Source organism: Mucor velutinosus (genome assembly GCF_035048745.1).
Source record: "Mucor velutinosus strain NIH1002 chromosome Unknown tig00001567, whole genome shotgun sequence".
In the NCBI taxonomy this organism is placed as follows: Eukaryota; Fungi; Mucoromycota; class Mucoromycetes; order Mucorales; family Mucoraceae; genus Mucor; species Mucor velutinosus.
Window position 1 is genome coordinate 102,343 of NW_027041896.1, and position 16,349 is coordinate 118,691.

Here is a 16,349-nt window from a genome sequence, read left to right on the forward strand (position 1 = left end):
GCTCTTGCAAAGTAATACTAGTACTTTTTCTGTCGTTCTTATTCATTCATTCGATATTTTACGTCCTTTTAACGTACCTAAAGTAGGAAGAAGATAATAAGACTGGATATAGGTGTGCCTTTCTACATGTCTAAGTAGGCGTTGTCTTGGGAAACTAAAGTATATAGTGCCTTGGAGATGCAGATCAAAACGCGAGGGGGGGGGGATCAAAAGGAATGGAGTCGAAAACGGATAAGTAATGGCAGCTCCAAATAGCCTGAAGATTGCACGAAAAGACCTTATGTCGTGAGGTGGAGTAAAAGGAAGCTGCTGAAGCTATGTACGTGGGGGGATTCGATACCAAGTATTACGTGCATTCAGGCTTTTGGCTGCCATTTGCACCTCGCGACAAACGTTCAAGCGAAGAGCAGCGTTGCTGTATGTTTCCTTAGCAGCAGGCCAGCTCTTTGCGTTTAGGAAGTCTTTACTTAACTACAGATCAAGGTCATATGGGCAATTGAGGCCAAGCGATCCATATCCTCTGCCTTGGCTTTAGAAGCCAGAGAGTAACGTGTTGTGCTTGCTGTTTATTTTCTGTAGAAGCATGGCTATTCTCTGTACCGGCTTTGAACCCAGTAGCTTGTATTCTGCTTGCTAAAATCAGAGAAATACCCTTTTAAAATGGAATCCTCTGAGTACATAGGCGATCTATGTTTAGCACTATGGCGATCAAATGTTTTGTTTGGAAAGTGAGCCATACTAAACCGAGGTATTAGGATGCTGAAAAAAAACGATGATCTTGTGAGGTGAGAGCGCAGTTGTGAGATATTCATATTCGTAGAAATGTTAGTGACGAGCTTGAAGATGCCATCTTTTCCGCATAGTTTGTGATGGTTGAGCATTCACGTCCTTCTTTGATAGGTATTGAGAAAAAACTTTGAGCCGAGAATCGCTAGCCTATTCCTATGTAGATGAGGGAATACTAGATCGTCTTCATGTGTTGTAAATGTAGCAGGAATGCAGTTGTTCCTTGCACAGTTGCGATGTTTACAAGAAAGAGCTTCCAGCAAACGGCATGTCCCTCACAAAAGTGGAGTGATTACAAAAAGAAGTTAAGGAGCACAGAAAAGATTGAAATTTTCAACACAAAGGACTACACTGTGTTCGCAGATCTTTCGTTTGTAAACAGTACTAACCATCATAAGTAGCTCCATGTAACAGCCGAGATTATCATCTCATACAAACATGATTGCAGTGATATCACACCTGTATCTTCGATTTCATACCTCAAGAACCCAAAACCAGGCTCTGTCACGCAATATCTGCAACTTGATGTGTACTTCTAAACTCTAGGACTAGTATAACCGTAGTTGGTAAAGTTGATTTTTATACGTGAGATCAAGATAAGAAGCATACCGTAGCCTTTCGTCATTATTCATAAGCAACGTCTGTTATTACTGTGGCCAAATAAGCTTTTTGGAAACTTCTGGCTTTACGGATTGACGCACCCGTACAACATACTACCTAATGTCATCTGTTCAAAAAGGTTAGCAACAACACTTTGCATAGTCTTCTTAATCAAGACTAGCTTAATAAACTGCTTTTTGTTCTCATTAACGAGCGTTTGCTTCGTGGCAACATCCAATGCTGGTCAGTAATCTTGAATCAATTAGTTTGATCAATCTCCTGCCTTGTTCATGCATTTGAATGAACAAAGTGGAGCTAAGCATGTAGCCATTAGTGTTTTACAGTGTAAGGGAGCATCGCTCAACGCCGATGAGCACACAGTTACATAAGAGCAGTGCCTTATTTGATACATTATCAGATGATTCGATCCTTCTTTCAGCACATCCGTCAGAAACCAAGACCGCAATATTAAGTTTGCACGTCAAATATCAATGACCCTCTACATCTTCGAGCTCCTTATATCAATCCTTATGAACTGAGTACAGGCAATGCAGCGAGGTTCTGTTGTAGCTATTCACTCCTTTGCTTCCACGAAGGTCGTCAAGATACTTGTACAGGTTTTCTAGTATTTCTGTCGCGATGCCTCAACGATGATGGAGTGTATAGCATCACTGACATCCTTCTAAATATGTCAACAAATCAACACGAAAAGACATTTGAAATGTAAGCTAATTTGTATAAAGATGGTTTATTAAAAGTAAAAACTAGACTATTATAATGACATGAAGCATCTATAAATGATAAGGCTATCATTAGTACCTCTTGCGAAAACACACAAATTGCAACAAGAGTAAATGTTGAGAAATGGCATTTGTATCAGTTAGCAAATCAGATGTGTTTGAATCATTGATTCTCTCTTCAAGTTGTATAAGACAACGGCAATTCATCCTTCAAAGCCTTTTTCTCAAGCATCCCCACGTGTTGATTCTATTACTTACCATATCATTTCCTTGTCTGGTATCAAAGGATAAAGAAACGCAGAAGAAAAACTGAAAATTTTTCATCCATTTTATCTTGGAGTGATTTCCCGGCCGTCACTCATTTTAAACCCATTAGACACTTAATCAAAGATTTCAAGGCAGATAACGATGGTATTTTTATTATAATAATTTCTATGTGGGACATCTAGAGAGCTTCATCAAAGACCTTTTTGACTTCGTTGTAGACTTCTTTCACAGTTTGCTCAGAGTTGATCTACCAAAACATGTATGTTAATGATAATTTTGCTCCCCTTAAATCCAAGTTTGTTACCATGACAACAACCACGTACCTGACGAACTTTATTCTTCTTTTCAAAAGCCTCAATGACAGGGAAACTGGTTTCCTTGAATACACGGAATCTCTTCTTGATAGATTCAATGTTATCATCTACTCTACCAGATGTCTGTCCACGCTTAAGCAAACGTTCCAAGAGAGTTTCCTCTGAGCATGTAAAATACAAGACGAACTTGGATTCGACTACAGTTTCCTCAAATTTGTCGGCTTGATCCATCTTGCGAGGGAAACCATCAATCAAGAAACGAGTCTTGTTGTCTTTCTCGATGGATTCCTTCATGGCATTCTCGAGCAAAGCGATAGTAACCTCCATAGGGACGATCAAGCCATCGCGAATGTAGTTTTGAATGAGCTCACCATACTTGGATCCTTCACGCTTTTGTTCCTCACGCAACAAATCACCAGCTTTTAAACAGAATGAGATACTGCTTAATCTCTTTGTTATTTCGTCTTACCAGAGAGATGCACGAAATCATAATCACGCTTGATGTTCTCACATTGAGTACCCTTTCCAGCACCGGGCCCACCTTGATATAAACGTCAATTATTCAACATTTAATAAAAGCAAAGATGATATTTACCGAGAACAAACACAACAGTAACATCATTGGGATCAAAAGTAGTGGTAGTCATGGTCAAATGTAGGTTTTAAAGAAATTAAAGATGAGGAAAAGCAAAAAGAATTAGGAAAGCTTGTGTAGATATCCTTTTCGATTTAGGCTGCGTCCTAAATACAGCTTTAAACAGATGATGTTTCCTCTCTATGTCCAATGCTGGTAACGGGAGTGAGCGAGATAGGGTTTTGTTCAAGGACTTTGAGAGGCAATCATATGATTATTACAACATGGCAGTAGTACGAATACCCTGCTTAACATGATTGATTTCATTCATCTAATTGGATATATCTGTATTGAAACATTTCTATCAGACGACTTTCCATATTCAAGAAATGAAACCATAAACAAATGCGAGAAAAGAGAGGGAAAGTAGACCATCTTACTGCACACTGCATGTAGCCACTGCATATAGTAGATTAAATTTGAGATGATCCTTTACCAGATTAGAACAAAACAACCCCACTGGAAAAATTGCTTCTGAATGCAATAGACATCTTTTAGGACTAAATCCGAAGAAATCCAACAACGCATGTTTGATCTTAGTAATTTAAAGAAGCCCCCCAATTACAGTTTTAACAAATTGTGGATGCACATTCTTGTACAAAAAAGGTTGCTGCATCTGTCAATTTATGCTATTACGAATAGCTACATGTTGCTCAGCACCAACAGCAGAAAATTGTGCTACAACAACGACAGGAAATGTACAGCAGCAAATCAATGGATTTATTCAAAATATATATATAAAAAAAAAGATATATAAAATAAGCGACAATAAGTTATGATGTAAGGTATATTACAAGAAGAGAGAGAGAAGCATCTAGGAAGGTATTGGGAGAGAGAGAGAGAGAGAGATCAATCAGCGGAAGAAACTACCATAGTAGGTTTGATTGGAGGGTAAGAAATAATCTCTGTGATTGCTTGAGTTAATACTCAATCTGGTACCTGAATCAGGCTCAAATGGTTCTACTTACTGGCTTGGATACAGGGTGCGGTTGGTAATAAGAGGACTCACCACATTTTGGCCCAAGTAATGTTGATGAGAGTGTTGGGGAACATACCATTGTTGCGATTGCTGTTGGAGTGGAACCCATTGACCATTGGAGAGACGCATGTAGGGAATAGCCACACGGCTACCGTTGATAGTGGTATAGACATACTTGACTTCAGCACTGTAGTGAGCACCCATTTTGATAGATTTGATTTTGATAGTTTGTTTGTTGAATATAATGAAAAAGAAAAAAAAAAAAAAACTAAAACGAAATCAAGAGTGAGGTTTTTTATAGTGTTTTCAACAAGGTGATGTCAAATTGATAGGAGAAACGTCATGTCGTGTTTATTGTGCCTCTATACATGTCTATGCAACAAAGAAAGTTTGAAAGGTGTGTGTGTTCAATACACACCATCATGTGAGGCATTTTTTTTTCTATAGGTCTATAATCTAGCTTGCAACCAATTGCTTATGTCTCGAGCAATATAATCATTTTCAGAGTTAATCAGTCCTGGCACTTCTGTATTTATCTTTTCAATGGCTTCATCCACAGCATATTGAGAATAGGGCAACCCTTCCAGGGCAACAGAGATGGCGGCTGCAATGGTAGGTTCATGTAGGAGGTTGTTATTAGTGGAGATGTCTGCTTTGAGGATTTTGCCATGTCTTGAGAGTATATGGCATTTCTATTTGCAATTGCTGAGCATTCCAGCCTATACAGCACCAACCGAGAACTTACCACATGCCCCCAGTTAAAATTCGTTTCGATTGTATTGGTGAACTCTGGTGTTTGACCATAGATCCAATCCCAAGTCTTGAGCTCCAGTCTCGTTTCTTTTACTTTATTTGGAAGCACACTTTCCTGATTGAATACAATTGGCTATAGACTTCTGTTTAGTACATCTACATCATGTGTATCAGTACTACCAACAATCGCTTATTTACCTCTACGGGCATTCCGTCATTGTATGCAACCACAAATTCAGCCAAAACCGACTCACAAAATTGCTGATGATCTACCGTAAAAGAATAGTCTCTAAGGTTTGTCACTGGGGAGGGTACTGACTCGACACCTTTTGACACAATGCCCTTCTACAAAAACAACCGCATTTAGAGCTAAATTCATCCCATATGGGCATTCACGCTTTACGTTATTCATTCTCTTTTTAGACAAACATCCTTTTAACGTCTCTGTTTCTGCGTCAATCAACATAGTACCATGATGGTAAGCTCTGGTACTGGTAATTTTGTATGCACTGCCTGATACCTTGTGATTATCCACTACAATATCATGTCGTTCGTTGACGGAGGCGGGGATATCAAGTTGATTCAGGGATCTGGCTACAAGCTGAGCATTCGTCTTGCGCGAAAATGCTTCACGAGGCATAAAAATGGTGTAAATAGAGTTGCCCATATCCTATTCGTATATGTAAGTGTTTCCCTCCAAATCTCGGCATCACATTGCGTCTAATTACATGATACACTGCACCGCCTCCAGATCGTCTGCGTACAAGTGGAATGTTGTTCTCTCTCATGAATCGCAAATTGCACTCCTGGAATGGATTTTGATTTCTGCCTACTACAACGCAAGGCTTATTTCTCCACAGGTACAGTATATAGCGATCTGGTTTGGTTTCTCGTAGTAAATATTCTTCAATGGCTAAGTTCGTGTAAGCATCGTGGATGGTAGAAATGTAACAATCGACTTGATTGCTTCTAGGTTTTGAAGTAGAAAAGAGCCTTGTTGTAGGTCTAGCCAAAAAGGTTGGCTTGTAGAAGAATAGCGAGGCTCTCACACCGAATGTCATGTCTGTTCAAATGAAGAGTTTGCTTATTGCCAGAGAAAAAAAGCCCTGCTTTTCCCCCTCCTTTTGATTGCACATTTAAGACTTTTTTTTATTGATACGGCGTTTATAATTCTTGATCTCTAAGCGAGCTGTCTAATGTAAATGTCGCTGCTGTATCCTTCAATACATGTCTAAATACTCTATAGTGATGGTTCAGACTAGCATGTGTGTGTATCTTGTAATTTGTGCCGAGAGAACCAGTTTTGGAGGGTATACTGTAGAACACTCGAGAGACTCGAGAATGGACCAGAGCCATGGCACACCTAGATATGTATCAAATGCTTAGTTACCAAGCCCTCTTTACTCAGTTCATAACCTACATTGCACATGGTTCATGCGTTATATAAATATCATAGCCTGTACATAGATAAGCCGTCTTTTTTGTTGATTCGGCATCATCTACTGCTGTCATCTGGCTTGCGGTTCTTTTCATTCGCCCATGTCCTCCATACAATTTGCTTTCATTTTGTGCTACATGATCTATACCATTCATGACAGCATGATGAAGTGGATGCTCGGCTCTAGTATCACTCTTTTCAGCCATAATCTCATTCGTACTCGGGTCCACTATACGACACACCACCGTATGGTGTTGATTTGCCAGTATCGCTTGCATATGACTATGAATGATATCGATGTCTTGTTGCGTAAATTTGGGGTCGAGTCGAGTATCCTCTCGGTATGACATGGGCCATAGACGATGCCAAGCTTCATATTGCTGCCTATTCAATGGTGCGTATTTGGAGACGGACACTGTGCTGATCCTGCAATCTTCGAATTGATGTTCCTTCAGCATGTCCATCAGCTTGCCTTGGTCCAGTGTGCCCTTTTTACACAATATCACTTCCAACTCGAATCCTGCAAAGCAATAGTGTAAGCGAATTTGCTCTGTCTCCCCCAATTATCATCGCATCCGTGATGTATACTATACCTGATTCGGTTTCTGGTTTAGCTATGCGTCTAATCTTTTTGCAATGCTCTAAACCTTCTAATGATGGTAATTTCTTTTGTGCAAATCTATCAAGTGCGTCAGTTTCATGTTTTAAGCAACAAGTCATATGTCATTACTTTAAAATGGAATTGGTTTGTTTTGGCTCAACATGTGCCGTGTAAACGTCAATAGTCTCTAGGTGGCGTTCATATTCGTCTGCTAAAACTTCCTCAAACGGCCACTTTTCACGAGGGATAGACACCTCTTGTTGCGTTTTAGCTATCACAATACAATCAGCAATGCTATCTCTCGCTTGATCCGCTTACCTACCTTGCTTGGATTTGACACCCGAGTGCTGTTCTTTGTTCTCCATCAACAGTGAATAAAGCACCATTCTTTTGTCAAAGCAAAACTGCACTTTTATGTGTGGCTTGTGGCCATCCTATTTCGACGCCGCTAAATGCCTATCAATGCTTAGTGAGCACCCTTCCTCACAAGATCATCAGCAAATCAAGTACTTTATTTACCCTGATGTCTGCCTAACCAGCCATACTTAACTCATTCGAAGCAGATTCTAGACTCTTAGGTGTAGGATATAGATGTTTTTATTTCGTTGATTACATTAGCAACAGTTCCAGACTGTTGATCAAGATTAGAAAGGTATAATAAGCATGCTAATAAAGAATATATCATTATTGGAAGGCTGTCAAGTATTTGCCACCAATAGAATAATCGAAATAGCCTTGTTTTCTGGCTGTTTTGGCATTAGCAGCAGTAGCAACAGGCGACGAAGTTGAAGAGGAAGGAGACATTTTGCTGGATATGATTGGAGCTTTCATGGCTGGCGAATTAGGTATGTATCTATTGAACTTTTCCATTGGAGAAGGTGGCATCATTTGCTGTTGTTGAAGACGTCTGAAGGTTGCATAAGATTGAGAAAAAGGAGCGGATAAAGCGAATGACATGGGAGAGGATGGCTCATCAGAGAAGAGAGAGCCTGCAGACGTGCTAGTGGAAGAAGGAGTGGCGGCAGAGAATGAGGAGAACTCTACTTGATGATGAAATTGATCGTAGCTTTGTTGCGTGGGTGAGGACAGAGAGTGCTGGAGTTGCTGATGTGAATTTGTGTTATGTTGTGTTGCAGATGATGGCTCCTTTGAGTGTGGATTCTGCTGCCCTAACAGCATACGCTTGGCATTGATCATGATACGCAGAGCACGGATTTGTAGTGCGCTTTGGAAAGTGAGTGCAGCAGTTTCATAAACCATGCTTGCAGTGGAAATGGTAAGCAGTTGATGCAGTGCGTAGGTAGTCAATTCCAACAGTCTGTTCATTCTGTACATGTCTGCCAAGATCAGTAGTCGGCAGAGAATCTGAGGCTGATGCTGTTGTGCAGTGATGAGATGGTCGCTGTAGATGTACTGCAAAAAAGCGAGGGTCACTGCATAGCTTTCGGGAAACAAGAGGTGCTTTTTCTGTGTTTGGAGTGTGTCTGCCGTTGCTTTTGCTGTAGATTTTGTACTTTGTCCTTCCAGTAGCTGAGCAAATCCTGGCCATCGCTCGGCCAAAATGATGGAATTGATGGGTATGGCCTGCTGATCGGAGGTCCAGATGGTTAAATCAGTGATGCTAGGCTCATTAAGCATGGAAAGCCCCAAATCTTGAGCTTCTGACGAGCACGTAGAGCTGGGAAGGCAGTAGATACCGTAGGCTTCCAGATCAATTGTCGCAATATGATCAAAGTTGGTGCGTCGATAGCTATAATCATCCTTCAGATCACGCTGACCGTGTCCCAACACATAATACTTTTGATTCGAGAGCAAACCACGATTCCAAGAGCCGTCGGATAGATTGGAGCTGGTATCAATATGTGACCAAGTCAGGTTTGTCAAATTCAGTGCCCAGACCTGAAATCCTCGCTTGGTGGAGCTCAGGAACGTACCAGATACCACGAAATATTGGCCTACCAACTGACCTGTAGGGAACCGAAGACCAGGTGGCAGCAAGGAGCCTGTCATTTTTGCAGCATGATTACAGAATTCAACAACATGTGCTGACTTCATGGGGTAAAAGCTCTGCAATTCTCTAGTGAGATCGCTGAAATTGTAGTTGGAGTATACGCAGACTGGAGGTACTGCTTCTGTCTGTTTTTGCTGTTGTTGCTGCAATTCATCAGACTGAGGAGGGCTGTTCCAAAAGTAGTCAAATGTTTCCTTACTACCAAACGCAGTTGTGTTACTGGCATTTGACAGAGGACAGAAAGCAACAGCACGATAAGCGTCGTAGGGCCCATTCATAGGGCCACCGTGAACCCAAGCCATTTCCTTGAGATCAAAGACATTGATTTCATTGATGTGCTGATTTGCAATATCTTGGCCTCCCATCACAACGAGCTTACTTGAATCCCACACTGTTGAGAGATGGGCATAACGAGCTTGCGGTGTAAAGATGCTTGGTAGTACATTGATTTCAATCCAGCACATTGTATCGATATCAAACATGGACACATCATCCATGGCGCTCAATTGCTCATCTCCATTTGACATATGATGCTGCTGTTGCTGTTGCTGTTGCTGTTGCTGTAGTTGCCGTGCTCTCTTGTTGCCTGCCGTATTGCCCATGCCACCAAAGACGACAATGTATCGATCGAGGTAAGTGGAAGCTGAATGAAAGTACCGAGGAACCGGAGCAGATGCTGAATCTGGAGGAGCAATGTGTCTTACCCAAACCAGCGTTGGTAGATGAAGTATATACAGGTGGTTTGTCATCTGTCTTGTTGACGCTACTCTCCCGCCAAACACATAGATGTTATCGCCAATGATAGTAGTGGAAGCACCCACCAAGGGCGGTGGGATATCTCCTTTGGTTGATTTAATACTGGTTGTTAGATCTGCAATTGACTGACGGCCCATTGCACTACAGCTGTTGCTGTTGTTCATGGACGCAATATTGGGTGCCATTGCTGTTACCATGCTATCGCAGAGTAAAAAAAAAAAAAAAAAAAAGCGAAAAAGAGCAAGAGTCGAAAAGAAGCGATAGAACATGGATTTTACTTTTCTGAGATATACAGGATATGGTGGATGAGGATCAAATTTCATGGTAGCACTGCATTCAGGTTCTAGTACAACACGAGCCAGTAATACAAATCAGCAATTACCGCCGAACCAGTGAACGCATGGTGTCTAGTATGTACAAGTAGTACCAACTCGAATTAGAGTGTAACTTCCCTATTCAGAATCAGCCTACAATACAATCATTTTATATACTGACTGATGGATTACTAAAAGCACTATGCAACCGAATCAGATAGTGGGTTTGTACATGTAAAGTACTACAGAGTAAAATGACTTGTATGACTCTGGGCCATCCAGCTATTATATTTATTTCCCACAGAGATCCCTAATATTGCATACCTGCTTATGATATCAACCTTTATTGTGTTCACTTTCCATATAGTGCAATGCATCTGTGTTGATGTATTTAAACATATTATGTGTAACAGGTCGCAAGAGAAATTATAAGGAAAGGTTAATTCTTATTGTTTCCAATGTTTCAAAGTATATTTAACACATGTTACGTGGATGTTGGTATATCATTATGAAAAAACAGGCCTTTGATGGATGTACTTGCCCCCCCTAATTTCAAGCTAGAATAGCGTAAGAGATGATGAGTATGAATGTACTTTTATGGCTTCATTACCAAAGCAAAAGAAGTCAGGTGCTTTTGTACATGTAAGGTGCCACGTTGTGTTCAAAGAAGATGTTTGTTTTCATGCCATCTTTACAGCAAGATGGTTGGATGTCTCACAGAAGATGGCTCATTGTTCAAAAATGGGATTACTAGACTAAATAGGTTGTCTTGCGCTTTGTCCACATTTTATTTTGATGACTTTGTACAAGAGATGGCAAAGTTGTTGGTAATGAAAAGTGTGTGCCATAGAGCTCACCGGATGTGTGGGGGGGGGGGGGCACACTTTGTATGCTAGTAGCGAAGACACTGGCGGATTACTGCATTCAGTTCTACGCCTTTAAACGAGCCTCAACTCGTATACAACCAATATGACAATTTGTCTTGCGCATAATATACCAAGTGTCTAACCAGCTAGAATTAGTGCATGCTCATCAGAACATAATATATTTTTTGTACCTACACACTCTCAAAGACTTAAAAGGAAAGAGGTTTATCTCTTACAGGTATTTCGGTGAACTGGCGTTATTAGATGCAAGGCTTCAAAAGAAAATAATACCGCTAAAGATGATACTATGTAGTTCACCATCTATTTTCCATTGGCTTCAAAAGCATCTGTTATTGACTTCATCAAGGTTAGATTGAGTTTGCCAGCTGCCAAAATTAATTCCAACTCAGACTCGTAGTCTGCTCTCGGGTTGGCCAAATTTTAATGGTTTGCGACTTGATTGAACTATTCTGTCAGATTCGACTATATAAAATCTAATGAGCATCCAGCACTTCCTTAAGCTTTCCTGGAGTGATTTTCAAGGCGCATCCAACGGTACAAGTAAAATAGATATTTTGAATAAGCTTATTGAGCAATTTATAAAAATATGAAATGAAGTTTCTGGCGAAAATGTCGAGATTTTACATACAAAGATCTCTTAAACGCTGTTTCAGGGGTTACCTTGGGTCGAGAGAAGCATTTTGAATTAATACATACCATAGCAAAAGTTTTCGTTATCAAGGTCAAAATCGCGATCGTTTGATTTTCGGTGAAAAGCATGAGGGATACCTCATGCTTTTTGATCGATTTTTGTCCATGTTTTTTTTGGTCCCCAGAAAATTGAGCAATAGCGGCAATAAGTAACTGCCAGACGAGAGCAGTTGTTTGGTGCTATTTTGACAATCCAAAACGGCCTTGAACGCGAGAAAACGCGACTCAAATGCACTCATATTTTGCTGTATTAGGCACACTCTTGACTAAAAAAAAAGATAATATCTGTATGATATTTGCCCGTATATGAAGTAGCTACGTGTATATGGATGTAAAGAATCACATAAAAATCAGACCCACAGATGATATGAAGGGATTCCACGTGTAAGTGGAGGGTTAAAATGAAATTGGCAGTATTTTTGATAAGATGAGTAAGGAAAATCGGTAGCGCATAGGTTGATTCTCACAACCAAAGCAAAACAAAGGTAGAGAGCCATTCGAAGCGTAGATACACTCGTATATATATAATGTTTAATAATACACTACAAGCATATACGAAATATAGTCGAAATTTTAGTGAAATGGCAACATTTTATCTCGCACTGTATTGCCATCCCGTATGTTCGAATCCAAGACATGGCATGTCATTTTAAAATACCATAAAATGCTCTTAATAACATTGTAGGCCTCAGATGCAATCTTACCTGCCTGGTGCCATATAAAATGCGTATTCCAAAGCGAACATTGACATAACGAAAGACGTTGGGCAGTGCTTTCCTTACTGCCATGTGAGTGACGGTTACCTACTAGGTGTATTTGACTGATGAAAATCAACTGCAACTGGTATTTTTGACTTTCTGTATCTTTCATTATGGTAAATACTTCACGCGAGTTCATCTGCATCCAGCAACTCACCGTCTTGTCATTACACAGCCTACTACATATATTCCTACTATTGTTCACGATGACGGTAATGTTCAAGTAGTCCAGCAGATGGAACCACCAGCTCACAAACTCGTATATAGCTCATACTGATGGTGTCTGGGACGTTGCTTGGTCAAACCATAGCAACTTGGTTATCACAGGCTCTGAAGACAATACAATCAAATGCTGGTAAGCTTATATGCACATGTCAGTGTTCTCTATACATGCTCATGTACGCGTTGTAATCTTGATTAGGGATGGTGCATCAGGAGAGTTGAAATACACACTTGAAGGACACGCTATGGGTGTCATTTCCGTAGATGCCTCCGTGGACGGCACTCGTAAGTACGAAATTGAGTAGGGTCATGTGCAAAGAGCTTAATATCAAGCATAGGCCTTGTTTCGACTTCAATCGATTCCAACATTCGTATTTGGGATCTCGAAAATGAAGGAAAGCTCATCAAATCAATCACAGCAGCTCCTGTCGAAGCCTGGAAAGCAAAGATTAGTCCAGATGGACAGTATGTTGCCACTGGATCACACAACGGCGACATTAACTTTTTCAGCGTGGAATCAGGAGAGAAAGTAAACAGTTTACCCACCAAGAACAAGTTCATCATGTCAACTGCTTATGTAAGTGTACTTTTTTGGATGCGCAGACGGTGACATTAACAACGGCATCACAACAGAGTCCTGATGGTAGATATGTTGCAGGTGGAGCTGAGGATGGCGCTATTTACGTATTCAATATCGAGACAAATCAATTAGCACACACATTATCTGGCCATGCCATGGCTGTGCGTACACTCTCTTTTGCAAGTGACAGTAAAACATTGATCAGCGGAAGTGATGACAAATGTATTCACGTGTACGATGTGGAGCACGGTCAATTGGCATCCACCTTGACTGGCCATTCAGACTGGATCTTGTCTGTAGCTGCCAACCCAGATATCAGCAAGCAGCAATTGGCTAGCTGTGGATCTGATAAACGTATCAAAATTTGGGATCTTGCTTTGAGATCGGTATTGGAGACACATGAAGTACATACAGATCAGGTATTGTCATCTTTTTGCGTGTTTGAAATTAACTTCCTCGCCTAATACTTCCTTTGCATGATAGGTTTGGGGAATTGCATGGAATTCAGAGGGCACAAAGTTGGCATCTGGCTCTGACGATAAATCTGTAAAGTGGTTTGCTAGTAGCGGTTCCTCTTGAATAAATTGTGGAATGTAATATTAGAGATACAGTGCGACATTAGGTGTTGAGTGATATGGATGAGATATATTTGCGTGTCAAATGTCAGCTAACCAAGGTGTTGGATGGAAAGCAGGACATTTGGTTCTTGATGGGATGAAAAACGTTGAACATGTTGTCTACACTTGTAATTGAGTTGTGGTCTTCATAGCCCTAACCGAGTATATTAGTGTATATCTTCTTATCAATGCACATGCTAGAAATATCACCCCACTTCTAAAACGCAATTAAGCGATGGTTAAATAACAAGTTGACGCTTCGCTATAAAGGCATCCAACTTAACTCCGAGTACGGTTTCAGAACGATTGTATATATTACAAATTTTTTTAATAATCTAAATTTTCCTTTCCATTTCAGAAAAAAAAAAAGAATCAACTCGACATTGAATACATTATGGATACCAGCAATGTACCTCCTTTGACCGAAGAGCACGCCGAGTTTATCAATTCCACTGTCAATTCACTATACACAGTCATTGCGGCTATTCCTGGCTCTCATCATGCTTTGAACTATCTCAAAAATGCCTATCAGCATGATCCTTTTCGCATTGCTCTTGAGCTCTTTTTGGTGTTCTTTGCCATTCGATACATGATGTCTGCAAAATACAAGCCTCATGACAATGCTGTCAAATTAACAGACAAGGTAATACAATGATCTGTTTCCATGGTAACCAATATTTGCCTAATATATATTTAAAAAAGGAAATTGATGATCTTGTCGAAGAATGGCATCCTGAGCCTCTGGTTCCTTCCTTGTCAAAGTATGACAAGTTCAACATGGAAAAAACGCCCATCATTATGGGTGCTCAATCTGTTAAGCCAAAGATCGCTGGCTTCACTAAGCCCTTGATGAATTTAGCTACTACCAATTATCTCAATTTTGTTGCCTCTGGACAGATTCATGAAAAGGCTATTACCACACTCAAGAATTACGGTGTTGGCTCTTGCGGCCCTCCCGGCTTCTACGGTACTATTGATGTCCACATGGATCTAGAGCGAGACATTGCTCAGTTTTTAGGAACAGAGCAGGCCATCATTTACGCTCAAGGCTTTTCTACCATTTCATCAGTTATTCCCGCTTTCTGTAAAAGAGGCGATATCCTTGTCTGTGATGACAGTGTAAGTTTTGCTATTCAAAAGGGTGTCCAAATCTCTCGCTCCATTATTCGTTGGTACAAGCACAATGATATGGCGGATCTGGAGAGAGTGTTAGAGGAGATTCGCATGGATGATATTGTCCATAAGAAGCGTCTCACTCGTCGATTCATTGTGTCTGAGGGCCTCTCTGCCAACTATGGTGACATTGCTCCTTTGGACAAATTGGTTGAACTGAAGAAAAAATACAAGTATAGATTGGTTCTGGATGAATCGCAATCCATTGGCGTTGTGGGTAATCGCGGTGCTGGTTTGACAGATCTGTTTGATATTCCTGCAGCTGACATTGACATGATCGTTGGTTCCATGGCTAATGCGCTCTGCTCTTCCGGTGGATTCTGTGCTGGTTCTGAAGAAATCATTGATCATCAGCGTTTATCTGGCCTTGCTTATTGTTTCTCTGCTTCCATTCCTGCAATGCTTGCTGTTTCTGCTAGTGAAGCGATAAAAATCATCAAGGATCAGCCTGTTGCTTTGACAGAACTAGCTGAACGCGGTAAGGTTTTCCGTCAAACACTATTGCAAAAGACATTGGAGCCCTATGTCGACTTGTTCTCTGGAGACCCCGAAAGCCCTGCTCCCTTCTTCCATATTAGAGCCAAGCCTTCTTTCTTGCAATCACATTTATTAGACAGTGAAACCGAAGTATCTCGCGATGATGAAGAGTATCTGCTACAAGATGTTGTCGATGAATGTGCCTACCAAGGTGTTTTGATCACTCGTACAAAGTATGTCATTGATCAAGAACGTGTCTGTCCTCGACCCAGCATCAAGATTAGTGTCACTATCGGTTTGACCAAGAAGGAAAATGAAAAGGCAGCTGGTATTGTCAAATCTGCCATCATTAAGGTGTTTAGTAAGTGGAGAAAGTGAGCTTACTACCACAGCCTGATCTCGTTATTCCTTTTAATCTACAAATTACTTTTTATGCTTAATAATATCTTTCTTTTCTCTCTCTTTTGAGCTAATACAATACACGCATGCTACCGCTTGCAAATAGATTATAATCAAAACTGTATTAATTAGATTAGGGTTCACCTTGAAGTATCATACCAACCATATGAACACAATATTAAATTTCGCATTAGAACTTGTCTTTGGAAGAGCAAATTTGTAACGATTAATTCATTATATAAAAAAAAAGATGCACTACATAATCAGAAAATAGCATTTTGGGCAAGTGATGGCACTTTTTAGTTTGCCATCCCTTCATGGGGTATGGATAGCACTGCATTTGCCAGCCAAAA

At 40.5% G+C, this 16,349-nt stretch overlaps 7 protein-coding genes across 7 annotated transcripts; 2 read left to right on the forward strand and 5 right to left on the reverse strand.

Moving 5' to 3' along the window:
• Positions 1–2,571: 2,571 nt before the first annotated feature.
• On the reverse strand, positions 2,572–3,354 carry ATC70_011907 (uncharacterized protein; the record flags this gene model as incomplete). Its single annotated transcript, XM_064831091.1, has 4 exons — positions 2,572–2,640; positions 2,717–3,126; positions 3,177–3,248; positions 3,303–3,354. 4 exons carry the CDS (start codon positions 3,352–3,354, stop codon positions 2,572–2,574), a joined length of 603 nt encoding a protein of 200 aa, XP_064687959.1.
• A 951-nt stretch (positions 3,355–4,305) lies between these two features.
• Positions 4,306–4,524, reverse strand: ATC70_011908 (uncharacterized protein; the record flags this gene model as incomplete). Its single annotated transcript, XM_064831092.1, has 1 exon — positions 4,306–4,524. The coding sequence occupies one exon, from the start codon at positions 4,522–4,524 to the stop codon at positions 4,306–4,308; it is 219 nt and encodes a 72-aa protein (XP_064687960.1).
• Positions 4,525–4,769: 245 nt separating this feature from the next.
• On the reverse strand, positions 4,770–6,134 carry ATC70_011909 (uncharacterized protein; the record flags this gene model as incomplete). The annotated part of the gene is made up of 5 exons (XM_064831093.1): positions 4,770–5,012; positions 5,066–5,206; positions 5,272–5,418; positions 5,477–5,743; positions 5,802–6,134. 5 exons carry the CDS (start codon positions 6,132–6,134, stop codon positions 4,770–4,772), a joined length of 1,131 nt encoding a protein of 376 aa, XP_064687961.1.
• Positions 6,135–6,237: 103 nt separating this feature from the next.
• ATC70_011910 (uncharacterized protein) lies at positions 6,238–7,498 on the reverse strand (the record flags this gene model as incomplete). Its single annotated transcript, XM_064831094.1, has 5 exons — positions 6,238–6,436; positions 6,494–7,031; positions 7,105–7,190; positions 7,242–7,383; positions 7,435–7,498. The coding sequence occupies 5 exons, from the start codon at positions 7,496–7,498 to the stop codon at positions 6,238–6,240; spliced, it is 1,029 nt and encodes a 342-aa protein (XP_064687962.1).
• A 298-nt stretch (positions 7,499–7,796) lies between these two features.
• ATC70_011911 (uncharacterized protein) lies at positions 7,797–10,064 on the reverse strand (the record flags this gene model as incomplete). The annotated part of the gene is made up of 1 exon (XM_064831095.1): positions 7,797–10,064. The coding sequence occupies one exon, from the start codon at positions 10,062–10,064 to the stop codon at positions 7,797–7,799; it is 2,268 nt and encodes a 755-aa protein (XP_064687963.1).
• Positions 10,065–12,641: 2,577 nt separating this feature from the next.
• Positions 12,642–13,909, forward strand: ATC70_011912 (uncharacterized protein; the record flags this gene model as incomplete). The annotated part of the gene is made up of 7 exons (XM_064831096.1): positions 12,642–12,644; positions 12,704–12,740; positions 12,796–12,883; positions 12,950–13,035; positions 13,089–13,327; positions 13,384–13,749; positions 13,814–13,909. 7 exons carry the CDS (start codon positions 12,642–12,644, stop codon positions 13,907–13,909), a joined length of 915 nt encoding a protein of 304 aa, XP_064687964.1.
• Positions 13,910–14,341: 432 nt separating this feature from the next.
• Positions 14,342–15,975, forward strand: ATC70_011913 (uncharacterized protein; the record flags this gene model as incomplete). Its single annotated transcript, XM_064831097.1, has 2 exons — positions 14,342–14,590; positions 14,650–15,975. The coding sequence occupies 2 exons, from the start codon at positions 14,342–14,344 to the stop codon at positions 15,973–15,975; spliced, it is 1,575 nt and encodes a 524-aa protein (XP_064687965.1).
• Between the last annotated feature and the right edge of the window lie 374 nt (positions 15,976–16,349).